General features: G+C 38.0%; 1 protein-coding gene and 1 pseudogene across 3 annotated transcripts in view; one reads left to right on the top strand and one right to left on the bottom strand.

Moving 5' to 3' along the window:
• Nucb2 (nucleobindin 2) overlaps nucleotides 1–7,696 on the bottom strand; it is a 47,183-nt gene extending 39,487 nt beyond the window's left edge. Inside the window, exons 1-3 of one of the 3 annotated variants that reach the window (XM_047519099.1) lie at nucleotides 7,575–7,597; nucleotides 6,369–6,477; nucleotides 3,210–3,357 (exon numbers count right to left, since the gene is read on the bottom strand). In XM_047519099.1, the coding sequence (XP_047375055.1) occupies nucleotides 3,210–3,215 (6 nt within the window). In that variant the 5' untranslated portion in view covers nucleotides 3,216–3,357; nucleotides 6,369–6,477; nucleotides 7,575–7,597. Of the gene's footprint in view, nucleotides 1–3,209; nucleotides 3,358–6,368; nucleotides 6,478–7,574 lie in introns of all 3 variants that reach the window. The other 2 variants (XM_047519098.1, XM_047519100.1) reach the window with 2 other exon arrangements.
• A 6,386-nt stretch (nucleotides 7,697–14,082) lies between these two features.
• On the top strand, nucleotides 14,083–14,423 carry LOC124959732 (dolichyl-diphosphooligosaccharide--protein glycosyltransferase subunit DAD1-like; annotated as a pseudogene).
• Nucleotides 14,424–19,165: the final 4,742 nt, after the last annotated feature.

Here is a 19,165-nt window from a genome sequence, read left to right on the forward strand (position 1 = left end):
GGGACAGGGGGGTCAGAAAGACGGTGGAATGAGATAGACATCATTACCCTGTGCACTTGTGAGATTGTACGAATGGTATAACTCTACATCATGTACAACCAGAAATAAAAAGTTGTACTCCATTTGTGTACAATGAATCAGAATGCATTCCGCTGTCATGCAGAACTAAACAGAACAAATAATAAAATACAATAAAATTGTGATTGAAGTTGGTACAGTGGCACATGCTTATAACCACAGGTATTTGGGAAGCTGAGTCAGGAGGATTACAAGTTCAAAGTCAGCCCAGACAATTGAGTAAGACCTGTCTCAAAATAAAATATAAAAAGGTCCGGGGACATAGCTCAGTCATTGAGACTTGCCTTGTACACACTAAGCCCTGAGTTCCGTCCCCAGTACTTCAAACAACAACAACAATAAATAAAATTGTATTTGATCAAATATCAATAGCAATATAGTCTTTACTGCCTATATATGCATGAATTTTTATGTCTTTATTTTATTTATTTTTTGTGTATATGTGTGTGTGTGGGGGGGTGTTTGTGTGTGTTTTAATGTGGTGCTGAGGATCAAACCCAGTGCCTCACACCTGCAAAGCAAGCACTCTACTACTGAGCTACAATTCAGTCCTGAATTTTTTTATCATATTTTTTCTTACTGTCCTAATTTCAGAATTTCTGCATCATTAGTAGTTCCTTATTGTCATGTTAAATATCATCACAAGATTAAGCTATAATTTGACATTAAAATGAAAAGTTATTTTGTAAGTACAGAAATTAAAAACTCATACTGGTGAAGCAAATGTTTGATGTTAGAATAACAACTTTATTTTTTCTTATAAAGGAACAAGTAGTTTACCAGACTCTAGACAGAAAGATACCCAACATAGATGACAGCATGTTACATTTTGTTAATGAGAGCAATAGAATTACCTATTAGCAGCCAAACTAAGCAAAGGAAGCCAACAGAAACTGACACTGCCTCCAAAAAAATTTCAAGGAACACAAGCCAGATTTGACCAATTAATACACCATTAAGGCAAATGTCAAATTGTCAGAAACTTCCTTATGGTGTGAAGAAGAAGCTCAGAACTTCCAACAGCATGTAATTTAAGGGTGGGGCAGGGGGGTCTCAGTTTAGTCAATAAGAAATTCAACAAAATTCTGATGCTGTTTTAGAATACTTCAAAATAATACACTAATGCTACAGCTACAAAAGAGATTAATATAAGGGAATGGGTTATAAAACAGCATATCACTGTAATACTATCATAATTACCTATGACCAAAAGTTGCCACTATGTTAAATTTAAACAACGTTACTGCATGCATTTTAAAAAATTTAAAAACCAGGTATGGTAGCACACACCAGTAATCCCAGTTACTCTGGAGGCTGACACAGAAAGATCTCAAACTCAAGGCCAGGCTCAATAACTTAGCAAGACTCTGTCTCGAAATAAAATAAAAATTTAAAACTGGGGATGTAGCTTAATGGTAAAGCACCCCAGGGTTCAATCCCTAGGGCTAAGGGGGGAATAAAAAAAAAAAAGATGAAGACTTTTTCAGTAAGCATATTATAAGTGATAAGGCACAAAGTCATAGTTTGATTGGCAGGGTTTTTTCCTACACAGCATCCAATGGTATATCTTAATATCAATGGAGTCTTAGAATCAATGAAATATAGGTATGTTATCTTGAATTCTAAATCTACCATCTTCTTTAGGGCTTTCTATTTATCCTCCCTCTTTGGTATTTATTTCTTCTCATCTCTCTCTCTCTCTCTCTCTCTTTTTTTTTTTTTTTTTTTTTTTGATTAATGAAGAAATTTTTAAATATATTTTTCCCTTCTACTAGTTTTTAATCTTTCAGTGTTTATTCTAGACGTAACAAGGATAATTAACTTAAACATTTACTCTGTTCCTTAATAAAGTCTCAATAAATGTTACATGCTATCATAACAAAAGAAATGGAAAGTGTTGAAGTACATTAGGAAGAAAAGTAATGACACAAAAATCTCTTTAAATATCAACATAATGACACAGGTGTGAGAAACAGTCTACATGTTTTTATGAACTGGAAAAAATTAAAATATCCATACAAAAAGAAGAAATGAGTAATAAGGAGAAGCAATGGGAAGAGTGGGAATTAACCTACTTTTCTTCTATTTTCAAGTCTGTAAGACTGGCCTTCTTCTCCTTTATTTTATCACCTCATGTTTCCATAAGACTCAGACTTGAAGAAAAGACACTGAAACAGTAGACTGACTGATCCCAACATGGATAGGCGGATCATTTACTTTCTGAAGTAGAATGATGTGAAATTCTAAATCCAGAGATCATCTCAAGATAGCATGGAAAGCAGTGACCCAAAGGCATCAGAGCCTCAGGCATAATTACAAAGTAACCTGAGTTCTTAATCTTCTCCTGCAATAGATACAAAACAATTTCCCTACCTATCCAAGTTCTAGAAGGACAAGTCAAAATTCCCATTCGTAACATAAACAGAGGCAGATTTCTTAGCTATAGATTCACTCCAGTAGTTAACCAGATTAAGTTTATTTGCAGGAGGTGGAGGTGAGGGAAATCCCTATTTTGACTGTGGGACAAGATACCCTGGAAGGGGTTTGAAAGAATGGATAGAAAGTGAAAAGAGAACAAAAGAGTGGAGGACCATAGCTCAATGGTAGGGCACTTGCCTAGCATGGACAGGGCCCTGGGTTCAATCCCTTGCAACACCAAAAACAAACAAAAAAATAGAAAAGCTGAAACTAATCTATCTTTTGTTGTAAAATCTCTGTTCCTCCCTCATATATATTTGTCTCCCTTCATAAGCTTTCTTGAAGTCTTTTTATTCAGAAGTCTCCTGAAAGAGAAAGGAGGCATCCTTCTTTGCCTTTGCCTTGCTACCTATATCTTGACTGTTATGGATAGAGGTCTGGTAGCTCTCTTGGATTTTGAGAAACAGGGTCACACCTTGGGGACAGCAGATCAAAGAACTGGTAAGAGATTAGGTCTCTTATGACTTAATAAAGTCACTGTGCCTGTCCTAGTCTGTCTACTTCAAGAATTATTTCAGATGAGAAAAAAAACATTGTGTGCTTAAACTACCAGTAAGCCTATTTTGAGTTTTTTCCTATCTGTGTTTTATTATTGTTGATAGTGGTGGTGGTTTTTGTTTGCCACCAAAGGCGAGTCTTAACTGAGCACTTACCTTCATATAGCTAAAAAATTTTATCTCCTTTTTACAGATGAGGCAACAGAGATCCAGAGAAGTAAGATGACTTGTATAATATCAAGTTAGTAAAGAGGTGGGTCTTGGCTCCTGGCCCCAAATGTCTTTCATGAAAGACTTTTAGGTACTAAATGAAAAAGAAAAAAAAAAAAAAGACACATTAAATATAATCATAAATTTAGTCATATTATAGTGGCAGTAAAGGCACATGACAGCGTATGAATTTGTCACAGCATGAAAAGAAAAAGTACCAAATTTTCATGATGTGGAAGGAGACAAAGTTATATCATATTCCAGTGGGGAAGGGAGATATGTGAAATAAACAGAATCAAAGACCAAAATAAACAAACATTGATTTGCTGTGCTCAAGTTTTACTACATTGCTCCTCTTTAAAATAACTAAGAGGAATTCATATTTAAAGTTTATTTTTCTCAGTAATAAGGTTTTAAGATATAAGGTAACTTCTGTTAAATTCTTAACTGAAATCTTTCTTTACTTTTACAATACTTTTAAATAACTAGCCTTGATCCCAATCTGCCACAATAATAATAATAAATTCAAATTCTTTTTTGAAATCCTACTGTATAATACAAGTCAGTTCATGTGCAAACTCATTGGTGAACATGATCAATTATTTCTAAGTGGTCTATAAAGAAAACAAGCAAATAAAAATAGTTTCAACACATATATTTCTTTTTTAAGAAATACATTAAATGGTAATTAATATAAAACCATCTATGATAAAATGTATTCTGTATTTTGTAAAGGTATGTGACCTTTTCTAATACAGCATGGCAAAAAATAAACAAAGAAACAGACTGAATCCTAATCTCTCCCATTTATTTGTGAGCTACTTGCTTTTTTTTCTTTAAGTGCTAGGGATGGAACCCTAGGCCTTACACCTGAGCTCTACAACTGAACTACATCACCAGCCCTCCACTTGGTCTTCTGAGTCTTGAACTGATACTTCTTCATAGGTTTGTTTATGGGGTGGAAATAAGAAAGAATATGAAGCAATTAGTATAGTATATAACAAATAAATGCTCAATAAATATTAATACCCATAATATTAATATACATATATATGAAAATCTGTTCTGTAAATACCTAAATTATAGAATTTAAAAGGCAGGACCAACGACAATTATAAAACATTTTTGAAATGCCGCATTAGAGCTTTTTCTGAGCACTGCTATAACCAAAGCTCCAGTGCCACTACAAAGCCAATAAAAGGAACACATTCAACAAGAATGGAATATAGTCTCTTCCACCCTGCCATGAAAACCAAGCTGGAATGAGAGAACCAGGTTTTTTTTTCAAAGGCACTGCCCTTAGTCAGGAAACCTAGGTTGCTGCTTCTTAATGTCAGTGTCAATTCTGATAGTAAAAAGGGGTGGCGTGAGGAAAACTAAATGGCTTCTGAGTTTCTCCATGGCAGCAGTGATAATATAACCTGGTGCTCACCTCCATTTCCCACTTTGAAAATGAGAGTCAGATAAAAAATGAAGTTCAAAATAAATTATCAGGTGTATGACCAGCTGAGCTGGACTTCAACTCATTCCTTGATCAAGACATCAGTACAGATCTTAGTGTTTCTGATGTCCATATCTATTAAAAGGACATCAATCAAGGAAACCATTATACATCTCCCTTTTTTCCAATCTTAGCAATGGGTTGCAGTATTATTAGAAATAAACTTATGAATATATACTGCTGCTCATTTGTATCACTCAATAAACATATTTTTTAAATTACAATGTTCTCAATATTTACATATACTGTACTTCTGACAACTAAAATACATCAAAAAATTCTGCCAAAAATAAAAGTATGGAACTGTTATCTTAATTTCCATTAGGTTGCTTGCAAATTTTAGAATAAGAGACTTCTGAGTCCAGAAATGTTTTTAGAAGTAATCCTCTTTATCTTTATAAAAGGTCGTAGGGGCTGGGGGTTGTGGCTCAGTGGTAGAGCACTCATGTAGCATGAGGTCCTGGGTTCAGTCCTTAGCACCACATAAAAAAAGAAAAATAAAGGTATTGTGTCCACCTACAACCAAAAAATACATAATTTTTTAAAAGGTTATAAAAGCACAAGGAAGTTAACTGACTTGCCTAAGATAATCTGGCAGAACAAGAACTAGATTCTTGCCAAGAAATTCTAATTAAGTAGACTTTTCACCATATTGTGGTTTTTAAAAACTTTTAGATTGAAAATTATCACAGTTATTGAGGTTTTCCTTGAATAAGCTATTTTAAATTACTTGGAGTCTCTTTTTTAAGTCCATAAACTAATTTCACATATAAAAAAAACAAATTTTTCTTTTTCTGAAACATAAACTGTATTGAAAAAGCTATTTATCTATCATGCCAAATATAATCAACTCAGTTATTCACAATACTTAAAAAATTATCCACTTTAAAGATTTTTTTCAATACATTCCAAAATCTTACACTTGATTCTTCTAACTACCTAACAACTCAAAAGGGTATTTTGTATACCCCAACCATCAAAAGGGTCCTCAGAAACTAGAAGAGTTTAATATGCACTTAATATGTATTATTCTAAATAATACAAAATTAGTGTAGTATGTGTATAGAGACAGACAACATATCCTAAAACAAAAAGATAAACTGGAATTTCTCATGTTCCAAATATCTTATATTAATGCCCACGATTAAAAGCTAGTATTTTTCAAATTACCCTAATTGCCTTAATTGTGATTTCATTTCAAATGGTATTTACTGAGCAAAAACCAATGGACAATAGGCATGCTGAAAAAATATATAAAATGTTTCATGTAAACAAGTATCTTGGGAAAGCAGAGAAAGGTAAACACACCCTTAGAAGATGGGTAAAATCAGGATAGCAGAAGAACAGCACAAGTAACCACAAGGAGACAGAAATGATTCACATTAGGAATTTGGACCAGATCAGGGAGAGTCTGAAGATCAAGATGAGAAAAAGAAGTTTCCATGTTCACCCTAATAAAAAGAATATTACTATTTGAAGTTTCACTTCTAATTCTAAATTTCCATGATTTAATTCTGACCCTGTTAACTGAGGAGCATCTGTTGAAACATTTATTTGTCTAATGTTTGTTAAACTTGTTCAAATTTTATAAAACAAGAACTCACATTTGGCTTAAATCAGGATGAATCCTAAGGCAGTTTCTATTTCAGACAAGATACAGGAATTTGGATATTACCAGAGTTCAGCTATATAACAGAATCCATCAGTGAATACCTTAAGGAACAAATACTTTAAGTAGGTAGTAAAAGATAGGTTATCTGAGCAAAATACCACTAATCTTATATGGCTTTTAGCCAATTCTTTCAAGCAATTATGGCAATTTTTTTTTTAACTTTCCTATAGAGAAAGCCCAGAGTCTCCTTCAAACAAAAGTATCAGAAATATTTGCATTTAACCGACCCCTGCTCCCGTCTTTCTTTAAGCAAGGTAAAATTTGGTTTAGTGTTCATATTCATCCATGTATTTAACAGAGTCATAATAAAAGACTTAGATGGTAACACTTACTAATTCGATTGTCAAAAGGTACATTATCTAATGCAGTTTAGTGAACACAGCATTTCAAGAGGTTCTGTCTCCCAAAAATCAGAATAAAGATTCATATTCATTCTCATTTTATCCCCCTCCACCTCTTTCTCTTTGATATTGTAAAGTAATTGCCAAGACGGCTGCCAGCACCAACCACAATAACCACATTTGCTCACTAAGTTAACATTTAGCAGGTGCAACAAGAAAGTACCATCTTTCTCATCCCCTAAAACTGAAAGGGATCACCTCGCACCTATATTTGTCTCTTAAAATGGGGGGGGGGGGAGGGGTGAGGGGGGGCTGATAGTACGACTGGCACGAACTTTCTCCTGAGTGTAAAAAGGATGCCGGCTTAATAGAACCCGCAGAAGAGCAGGGTTCACAGGCCTAGCTTTGCTCCACGGTGAACCGGGTGGTGAGCCTCAGTTGGAATTGGTGGATATACCCTTCCTCACCAGTGGGCATCTCCCTCGCCCACTGAAGGGCCAAGACTGCGCCGGACCCCGCCCGAGTCTCCTGCACCTACCCCCGCTTGCTCTCCTGGACAGTCCGCCTCCCACATTGGCCCCAAAGAAAGCTTCGGTGCTCTGCAGAGAGTGGAGCAGAGGAGGGGATCCCGAGTTTCAAGCTCAAGTTGGGGGCTACCTCCCCACCTGTGCCCGCCCACTGTGCGGGCCCCGCCATGCTCACTGCTTTGGCAGGGCAAAAGACCCGAGTCTTATCTCGGGATCTGCCCCAGCCTCCAGACGTACTAATCCGCATACACTTCCAGCCACCGACCTTACCTTGCGGGGTGTCGGCCAGGAAGGCTCCGCTTGCTGAACAGCTCATGGAACAGACTGTCTAGCCCCTGGCCCACTGCTTTGCTCCGTCCCTCCACCAACCGCGCGCGCCCGCCTCCTCACTGCCATGGCGACAGCTCCCGCCCTCACCGCCGCTGATTGGTCCGGCTCGGGATCGCGGAGGACGCCGACTGGCTGGGGTTGGGACAAGGCCGCGCCAGCGAGGCGGGAGGCGGGCGGTGTGGAGAGCCTAGGCGAAGGACCCTGAGCTAGGCTGAGCCAAGAGGGACGTGGCGCTCTGCTACGCTGGGCAGGGAGGCCGCGCCCCTTCCTTCCTAGCTTTCCTGGAGAATCCTGTGGAGCAGGACTCGGGCGGGTGAGGTCCTGTCCGGGAAACCCAACAGAACCCCAGGGATAGACTCCTTCTTGGCCACTGGCCTGAGCCTGCAGTGCCCATACTGGTAGGAGGGCTGTCAAGTCCTTTCTTACCCACAGACCTGGCAGAGTAGGGAGAGGGGGGCTTCCGAACGTCCTTTTAGCAAGAATCCTCAGATCTGTAACCGCTCACCACTCCCATTCTGCTTAGCCATAGGTCACTGTGGCCTGTCTGCCTTTACCCCAACTTCTCTCACGTCCATCTGTAGAAATGTCTTTCTTTATATCCTCCACCGTAGAACCGAGGCAATCTACAAATCTCTCATTTTAAAGATGGAGAAACTGAGTATCAAAAATGTATGTGACTGGAGGGTTAGAGAAGCTTTTAGAGCCACCTGGCTACTTTCGAAGCTTGAGTTTGCCAATTGGTAACACCTTTCTAAGCCTCTGTTCTTTTCATCTGAAAAACTGGTATTACATCTACCTTAGGGCTTAAATGATTAGATAACAACACCAAAAGCAAAGAACCTTTGGCATAGTAGTTACTACAATCGGGTCTCAGGATCTACAAGGGATTTTTTCTAAAACCCACCCCCATATCAAAATGCACAGATACTCAAACCCTTTATCCAAAGTGGTGTAGAATTTGCATATAACCTATGTACATCCTCCCACATACTTTAAATCATCTCTTGATTACTTAAAATACCTAATAGGATATAAATGCTATGTAAATAGTTGTTATATTGTATTGTTTAGGGAATAATAACAAGAAAAATGTATGTGTTCAATAATATTTTTCCCTAATATTGTTCATCTGCAGTTAGTTTTGAATTCATAGATGTGGAACCAGATACAGAGGAGAGCCAACTGTAATGGAAGCTTCTGTTATCAAAATGTAATGTAGGCTAGTGGTTAGGTGCATCACCATGGGACCAGACTGCCTTTGTTGCAAAAATAGCAGTGAGCTGGGGTAAGTTATTTAGGTGTTCTGTGCTTCCATTTCCTTGTCTATAAAATGGTGATAATAAAAGCAGAACAAGTGAATAGAAAAGTGACTGGTACACAATGTAAGTTCAATAAATGTTAGCCGTGCTAGAGTTACTGGCTAACCTAAGACTATAACTCAGGTCTCTGGATTGCATGACTTTCAAACATCTCTCACCCACATACTTAGGCAAACAGGACTCTTGTCCATTTTTTTAAAGCAAGACCTCAACCTTTTATCTACCTTATGAAAGTCCAAGAATTCTGTGTCTGTACCTCTGCTGAAGGGTTAACAGCAGAGGCACATATAAGGAAAATAGTTATATTCTACTTTGATGGATAGTTTAAAGAATAAAAGCACTTGAGAAAGAATATTCAGGAGGTTATGGTATAGGAGCACTAAATTTAAGCTTGAAAAACATGGGAAATACTACCTACATATTGGTTATTTATCACTATTAATCATTGTTAGCATCAGATCAGGAGATGATAACACATCCCAACACTGTTGAAAATACTAAATATATTGAGAGCAGGAAACATCTTACATATTTTTATCACCTGTTATTTTGTATAGGGACATACACAAAGTGCCTGACTCAGGCATTAAAATTTGGAATAGACCCTTTAAAAGTAGGCTTTAGAAGACCCATAATAATCTGTCTGGATTACTCAAAGTAATCCAATGGAGATGAATAAAACCTAGAAAATTGGAAGATTAGATTAATCCAATAATATGATGAAATGGATAATGAACACAAGCTTGGTGACTGAGATGAGGGCATTATTCTCAGTAATGTCCTGAGGTAAAGGAAAAATAAAAGACGAGGAATAAAGGACACATAATGACTAAATAACAAAATGTAGGATTAAAAGAAAATTGAGGAAAATGTTGCAGAATTCCATGTGCATATAAAGCAGAGAACAACAGTTCTTTTTTTCTCTTAAGATGCAGATGGACACTATATCTTCATTTTTATGTGGTGCTGAGGATCGAACTCAGTGCCTCACACCCACGAGGAAGGTGTTCTACCACTGAGCTACAGCCCCAGCCCAGAACAACAGTCCTTATACTAATAAAGATCGTTGTGTGTTAAAGAAAAATACGGGGCTAGGATTGTGGCTCACGGGTAGAGTGCTTGCCTAGCATGTGTGAGGCACTGAGTTTGATTTTCAGCACCGCATACAAATAAATAAATAAAGGTTCAACAACTAATAAAAATATTTTTTAAAAAAAGAAAAATATGAGTGTTGATAGGCATCCCTGAAACAACTATCATCCGAGGAACTTAAAAAGAAATGCCACTCTACTTAATAAGTAAAACCCAAAACTTGAGGATTTAGCACTAATGGAGAATCTCCTATTGGGAGGAACTGAAAAACTTACTATACCGTACAAGGAAAAGAACACAGGTTTGGAGTCAGAATTAGACCTTAATACTGACTCTACTGCTTATCACATATGCCTGGTCTTGAGTTAGTTACCTAACTCTAGACCTGGTACATTTTATGGCAGAGTATTTGTTCAACGATTATCAAATGAGTGAACCTTTGAACCAAGAGGTAACATGAAAAATGAAGCCAGTGTTCCAATATGAGTGTTTCACTCATATTAGCTAATGTCCTCTAATAAGGTACTTAAAAATCTCTTCATAGAAGAACTTTCCCATCTATAAAACAGAGGTTGTAATAGTTCCCATTGCACAGAGATGTTGAAGATTAAATGAATTTATATTTGTAAAACAGAGGGTACCTGGCATAAAGTGCTACAATGCCTGAAAGACTATTTCTCCATCTATATACTAGGGATCATAATAACCAACTGTAAGGACTCAAATGATGTTTGTAAGATGCTAGAAAGAAGAGGCTGAACAGATTTTATTTCCCTCCCCCACCCACCTGCGCCCTGTTACCTTGGAAACCCTGATTATTGCTGCCACTGCCTTCAAGGGAATATTATTCAACTCAGTTTAAACAACTGATTCTTTGATGTCCAAGGAATACCTTGATTTCCTTTGGCTAGCTGAGAAACTCAAAAATGAGTTTGCCAGAGGCGAGGAGAAAACAAAAGGGAAACAACCCCAGAGAACCAGTAAATGCAAATCCTGCCTTCTTTTGGTATTCCAGGGAGAAAAATGGTGTTAAGGAGAGTCTGCTTTTTAATACTTCAGTTTGTCCACATCTCAATTCCTCTTCTAGGACCTCAGAGAACATCAATTGGCTAATTCATTACAAAGGTAAGTTGTTTGTGTTCAGAAGAGTACTTACTCCCAAGAGACAATAAGAGGTCAAAAAACAAAAATCGCCGTGCACAATTGTGCACATTGTAATTCCAGAGACTCTGGAGCCTGCAGCAGGAGGACTGCAATTTCAAGACCAGTCTCCGCAACTTAATGAGGACCTAAGCAACTTAGCAAGACCCTGTCTCAAAATAAAATTAAAAGGACTGAGGATGTAGCTTAGTGGTAAAGCACCCTTGGGTTCATTTCCCAGTACCAAATAAAAAAGAAAGAAACCAGAAAATTTAATGGTAAATTCTATATGGAAACAGAGGTCAGCAAACTATGGCCCTGTGATTAAGATAACCCACTGACTGTTTTTGTAGATCATTTTATTGGAACACAGCCATGCTCAAGAGCTGCATACATATGTATTTGTTTATATATCTGGCTACTTTTATACTACAATGGCAGATTTGAGTAGTTATGAAAAATTCTGTATGGCTTTCAAAACCCAAATTATTTACTCCTTGACCCTTTACAGAAAAAAAAAAAAAATAGTAACCTCTGGTCTGGGTAATTCACCCAGAATTATATTTTCAGAGCAAAAATTCTTAACTTTCATCAAATCCTCTAATCCACTTCTAAGTCTTTAATGTACATACAAGTCACTTGAAGTTCTTGTTAAAGTACAAATTTGGATTTAGTAGACACATTAGGAAGATGTGATTCTATTTCTCACCAGTTCTAGAGTACACCAATACTGCTGGTTCCTGAATCAACTTAATCCCTTCAGGTTTTATTATCAATTATTTCCTATCATTTATTCCCTCCTTATCTAGCTTAATTTCTCTGATTCATTAATAAAATCATTCCCATACAAATATCAACTTCCTTGCCTTTCTTTCTCTCTGTTGCTCTCATCTGACAAAAATTCAGCCTTGGATGAATCCAGCACACACTTTCCCTTTATCTGTACCAATGCTACTCTGTATTGTAGGAGAAAACTCATTCAACCTGTATCTCTTCTTGGTCACTGACCTCAGACAGGGCTTAACCACTGCCCAGTAATCTTCCAACTTTTCTATCTCACCTTCCCTCTCCCACATCCTCCGTGACTCTTTCATACCTCCTCAAACTTCCCATCCTTCCTTCCCACTCATTTTCAGCAGGTGATACAAGTCCTCTTTGAGAACATCCGTTTACCAATTAAATTGCTCTTATTTTAAAAGCAGGGTTTTCAAATAGCAGTACTCTTGACAATTTTGGTCCAGTAAGTCTTTATTGGGGTGAAGGGGGTTGAGGGTCCTGAGCATTTTAAGATGCTACCAGCATCCCTGGTCTCTACCCACTAAATGCCTCTAACACCCACCACCAGCTGTGTCAACAAAAAATATTTGCAGACATTGGCAGATATTCACTGAGGAGTAAGATCTCCCCTATTTGAGAACCACTGAGTTCAGGCAACAGAAACCATTTTAAGCTTGTAGAAGAAGGGAATTTAATGAGAGGCTAATGGGGTAATTCATTGACAGTCCTGTTTAGGTCAGTAACTCACTTGGGTGGCCTGGGGAATAGGATCTATAACCAGAATCAGGTTAGGAAGAGGTGTTCAACAAGAAAAGGATAGCCATATCATGCTTCTCCCATATTCTGTCTCTCTATTCAGCTAAAGTGACATAAATCCTAATTACAGAGGCTTCAATAAATTAGAGTTTATTTTTCAAAGATAAAAAATAAGTCTAGAGCCAGGTGTGGTGGCACTCACCCTGTAATCCCAGCGATTAGGGAAGCTGAGGCAGGAGTTCGAGTCCAACCTAGGCAAATTAACAAGCTCCTGTCTCAAAACTAAATAAAAGGGACTGGGAATGTAATCCAGAGGTAGAGCTCCCCTGAGTTCAATCTTTAGTACCACCAAAAAAAAAAAAAAAGCCTGGAGTTAAGCAGTTGTTGGCATTGGTTTTGGCTCATCACAACTCTTTCCATTCTTCAGCTCTGGCTTTTCATATTCAAGTTTACCCTCTCAGGACTAACATCATGAATCATGACTACGTTCAAAAACAGAAAACAGACCTGATAGGGACTAGGGACAGAAGGTAACAAAAAAACTAAAACTTCTTTATAAAAAGTTTTTTTCCTTTTGTCAGCAAAGGAAAATCTTTCACTGATGACCTCTCCCCATATCAGTCCTTCAAACAATGCTTAAACAACTCTTCGAGTGACTAGAAATAGGTTGTATGACCATTCTCTTAACTACGAAAGTACGATGGGGGTGTGATGGGGAAGTTAGGGTCTGGCAAAGGAAAGGAAGTAGTCATGATTGACTTAGACCAATCACTACAGACCCCCTGAGTCTGGACATATCAAATTTGGGGTCCTATTAAAAGAGAGGAAGAGGTCTAGCTGTTACACAATAGCACCATGTTTGTCACAGCTTCCCAGTAAAAAATCTACAAAGTCATGTGATTCTGTAACTCATTTCCTCTGTATTCCCTTTAGTAACAACAAAAGGCAGTCCCTTTACCTGTACCTGAATTCCAATCCCCATTGCCTCATGAACTTTATTATTTCATTTGCCTATTTTTTATTTCCTTTAAGATTAATCTTTTCCTAGATATAGAATAATTCTCCAGGCATACAGCATCATCTATCTTTTAAAATTCCTTCCTCATGAATTAAAAAAAAAGTGATAAAATTAGTACAGTAAGATTAATTATAGTATTCAGTGATTCTGGCCTGGGGTTGTGGTTCAGTGGTAGAGCACTTGCCTAGTATGTATGAGGCACTGGGTTCAATTCTCAGCATTGCATATAAATAAATAAAATAAAGGTCCATTGATAACTAGAAAAAAAAAATTTTTTTTTAAAGAATCAGTATGTCGGATTCTCCAGGAGTTTAGGACAAGCGGCCTGGAGTTCCTGCTTTTAGTCATGTCCGTATCAGTAGTGTTGGTCATCTCGCATCTCTCAGAAGAGTACTTGAGCTCCACTCCGCAGCGGCTAAGTTGCTGGACACTTATCTTCTGTATATACTGCTGACCGGAGCTCTGCAGTTCGGTTACTCTCTCCTTGTGGGGACTTTTCCCTTCAACTGATCTCTTGGGCTTCATCTCTTGTGTGGGGAGCTTCATCCTAGCAGTATGCCTGAGAATACAGATCAACCCACAGAACAAAGCAGATTTCCAAGGCATCTCCCCAGAGCCAGCCTTTGCTGATTTTCTCTTTGCCAGCACTATTCTGCACCTTCTTGTCATGAACTTTGTGGACTGAATTGTTCCCAGTTACTTAATTGAGGAGTAGGAGACTGAAATAATGTTCACTTTTTGATATCCCTTGGATAAAAGTTATTGAGACGGCAGCTTGTTGCACCCATAGATTCTTCAGGTTTGTACTCACTCTTGACTCTGATTTGGTCTGCAGGTGGAGAGCCCAGAGAAGTTCTTTCTCTTTGTGTCAGACCAGCTTTGTAATGACTGTTTGTTAACATGACCTCTGCTTTTCATTAATTGTAACTTTTTACCTTCCACATTAAAAAACTACATACTACTCCTTGAAAAAAAAAGAAAAAAAAAAAAACCTCAGGGATTCTACTGCAAAATTATTTCAACTTTTTGTATGCTTAAGACTTTCATAATGATGTTGGTAAAATCCTTTCATAATGTTGATAAAATCCTTCCCTTGACCCCAATCATCTTCCAAATTGTTTCCCTGCTTGTTGCTCAAGTTTGTTGAAATTTTTCCTTTCTCTACTCACTCCCCCATCTTGGACTTTATGCCAATTCGCCTTCCACTCCTCTGAGACTGCTCTTATTAAAGTTACCTTTAAATTGATAATTTTCTGTCCACCTTACTCAACTACTCAGCAGCATTGATTGCTGCTTACTTCTCTCTCCTTAAAACACTTTCCTCTTTTGGCAGCTGTTACCACTCTCTTCTACTTTCTTTCTACCCTTCTAGATACTTCTTTATAGTCTCCTTTGCCAGTTTCTTCCCCATTACCCTATTTATAAAAAATGGATTGGTTCTGGGACTTCTTGTCTATCTACCGCCATTTTTTCCACAGGGTTACTATTAATACTTTATGTGAGGGGCTTCTTGATTGGGAGGGATACCTTTGTAGACCCTGCCCACCAAATGCCAGTAGTGTCCCCATTGGACTCCCAGTCTATCTAACAACCCAAATTGTCTTCAAACAATTCTTAGAGAAGTGGTACTGTTTTAGTCAACTTTTTCACTGCAGTGACTAAGAGACCCAACAAGAATAATTTTAGAGGAGCAAAAGTTTATTTGGGGTCTCACAGTTTCAGAGATCTCAGTTCACAGACAGCCAGCTCCATTTCAGTACTTGAGGTGAGGCAGAACATCATGATGGAAGAGTGTGGCAGAGGGAAGCCGCTCATGTGATGATCAGGAAACAGAAAGATACTCCCCTTGCCAGATACAAAATATATACCCCAAAGGCATGCCCTCGATGACCCACCTCCTCCAGCCACACCCTACCTGCATTCAGTTACCACTCAGTTACCCCTGTTAGGGAATTAATTCACTGATTGGTTTAAGGCTCCCATAACCCAATGTTCTTGCATTGTTTTACACACGAGTTTTTGGAGGACACCTAATATTAAAACCTTAATGGGTACTTCTCTAGGTTAAGAACCATCTTATATTTGGTGATGCCAGCCAGTTCATGATCTTAAATACCATATAAATGATAATTATCAAATATTTCCAGCCCTGGTACAAACATCTCTTCTCAAATTTAGACCTTCTCCAACTATCTACATTTCCATTTGGATGGCCTTTTGTGGAAGTTCAATAAACATTTAATGAATGAATGACCTAATTAACTATCATCCTCCCAAACCCCCACCCTGTGCTTTTGATAAACCTAAATTCTTGCTTTTTCCTACCAAGGAAAATTTCTCTGTAGGATACATGGATATGTGCTTCTGGATCCCCTTCAGGGGAGGCCTGGGGATGTGGCTCAATGGTAGAGCCCTTGCTTAGCTTGTGTGAGGCCCTGGGTTTGACCCCCAGCTCTGCAAAACAAACCCTGGAAGGAAAGGCCTGGGTGCTAAGCTATGAGGAATGTGCTTAGCTGACATCATCCAGCTATTATCAGCTTCAGGGTCCACCTTGGTTTTAGAACCAAAGTCATCCTCTTCTTGGAGTGTAGCTTGATTCCTACTCTTCTCGGACTGGCTTCCAACTTACAAATGAACAAGGTGATAGTACATGGATCTAGTCTAATACAGAACTCTAACTGGCAGTTTTTGCTCTGGAGCTTGTCTACTGGGCTGGCAGAGACTTTGTCAAGTCTGCATCATTATCTACCAACTTCTTCTGCACAATTTTGCTTCTGCCCCTTTCCCTTTTACAGGTATTACTGCCCAGCAAATCTTTTGCACGGCTAATTCTATTTCAACATCTGCTGCCCAGATAACCTATTTGTCCTTCTTATTTCAGTAAATAGGATGCACAAACTGAAATTCTACAAGTTAGTTCTGATTCTGTTTTTCTTCAAACCATAGCAAGTTCTACTGATTCTATCTCCAAAATATATTATCTACACCTCTCTCTCACTCTCTTTTCTCTCTTATTTTCCCCCTCTCTCTCCCTCCCCTCAGACCAAGTCATCATTATTTCTTAATGGAATATTGCTAATAGCGTATAATTCATATCTTACTACCATTTTGGCCCCCTATAATCCATTTTCCACACAACAGTTGGGGCAACCCTTTAAAATATGGCACTGCGCTACTGAAAAACAGTAGTTTCTAATTTAAACTCCTTGCTATGTCTGTCATGGCTCCTGGTGTGTCACCTTTCTATCCAGCCTCATTTCTTACTACCCCTCCTCTCAATCACTCTACTTTAGCCATACTGTTTTTCTGTTCTTAGAAAACATTGGCACATACCTAAACTGTGCCAATTTCAGTAGAACATTGTTCCCCTACACTTTGCATTGGGAACTTCTTCTCATTCATTAGAACTCAAATGCCACTGCCTCAAAAACCCACTCCAACCCCTCAATCTAATTTCCCTCTCCTCCCTCTCATTGCTCTAATTGTGTGTGTGTATGTGTGTGTGTGTGCATGCGTGCTCATGCATACTTTTTTCCTTAATTGCTTGTCTATCTCACTAGACCATAAGATCTATGAAGGTATAGAGAATATTTAGTTTATCACTAGGGCCTCGCACAGTGTCTGATACATATAATAGGCAATCAAAACACATTTGCTGAATGAATGAGTGAATAAAAGAAAGGTACCTAATTATCTTAGGTCCTCATATTATTAGAGTTCTTTTTTCTTTTCATAATATTTTGGTAAAGGGATTTGACTATGTTGACTTTTTTTCTCTTTAAAAAGAAAATAGAAATTGTATCCTCTACCTGCTATTATAGTAACTAACATATAGGACATAAATATTAATAACAATAGATCATACCTAGATCTATGTTACAATGTCCATAATTTCAAGAATTCCTTACTCTAAAAAACATATTGTCTCACTGGACACTGTGGCACACATCTGTAATTCCTCAGCTCAGGAAGCTGAGGCAGGAGGATAGCAAGTTCAAAGCCAACCTCATCAACTTAGTGAGACCCTAGGCAATTTAACAAGACCTGTCTCGAAATAAAATATAAAAGGGCTGGGGATGTGGCTCAGTGGTTAAGTGTCTCTGGTTCAATCCCTGGTACTAAAAAAAAAAGAAAGAAAAAATGTTATACTATCTCTACCTAAAAAAGATTGATAATATGCTAAGAACAATAATCTGCTTCCCTGCTAGCAATCTTAGCAGCTCCCAAACAAAAGAAAATTTAAAAGAACAATAAACTAGAAAGAAAATATAGGAAGGAACTTGAAGCATATATTCCATTGTTTAAAAGAATTAGTAAGAATAAAGTTCAGTCATGCCTCAGTAAGGAATGTTATCTAATATATATTGTATGCTACAGTCATAATTTTTTGTTTTCTTCAAAGACCTTAGAATGTACAATGATCAGTTACAAAAATCTTGATCCTAACCTGTGAATTTTCATTTCATCAAGTTAAAAAAAAATATAGACTCTCACACTCCCAAGGAATAGATAGCATATCCAGTGAATAGTCTCATTAAAGAATTCCTGTAATTCTTCACTGTGGTAAAGTTAACCTGAAGTACTTGGAGAACTGGGTTTATACCTTTTTCTCACACTACAGAGATCTATGCCACATATTTAAACATCCTTCTCCAACTTTTATTATTTTCACCAGCTCTATTAATGCAGACATGTTCTTATGACATCATAAAACTGCCCAAACAACCTCATCCATTCATTCCTCCATACAGATTGTACATTCCCACTCCCATCCCAGGTTGCAGGCCTGGAATGAGGTTAACATGTGATGCTGCAGGGTGATGATACAAAGAGATGTGTGAAGAATTGCAATGGCATGTAGGAATGAGTTGTTATTCCAAAGTGTCAGGACAAGCAGATGTGGTGGCCCATGCCTGTAATCCCAGCAACTCAAGAGGGTGAGACAGGAGGATCGAAAGTTAGAGGCTAGCTTAGCTTAGTGAGACCCTGTCTCAAATTTAAAAAGCAAAAAGGACTGGGAATGTAGCTCAGTGATAAAGCACCCCTGGGTTCAATCCCCAAGACCAAACAACAACAAAGTCATAGGACAATTAATTCATGATGCCACAAAGTTTGTGGTCAGGCTTACTTCAAGAATGGAAAGGAAGATGTGACTATAGTTCACGATATCACAAGGAGGGTGCAGAGTTTGACATCTTAAAGAGATAGGCAAACTCTGAAATCACCACAACAGGAAGTGGGTTGGGTCCATATTTGGGAAGTCAGTGATCAGTGTTGTCAGAAGGGGATGGAACAGTCATTCATTCCTTTAAATATGATATCACTGAAAAGTGCAAAAGTTTTAGGACAAAGATCATACGCTGCTGCCAAGGGGCAGAAAATATGGCTTATAGACCTATTTGGTTGGCCTGCACAAAAAGTTTTGGGTT

Source organism: Sciurus carolinensis, chromosome 11, assembly GCF_902686445.1.
Source record: "Sciurus carolinensis chromosome 11, mSciCar1.2, whole genome shotgun sequence".
Taxonomy (NCBI): Eukaryota; Metazoa; Chordata; class Mammalia; order Rodentia; family Sciuridae; genus Sciurus; species Sciurus carolinensis.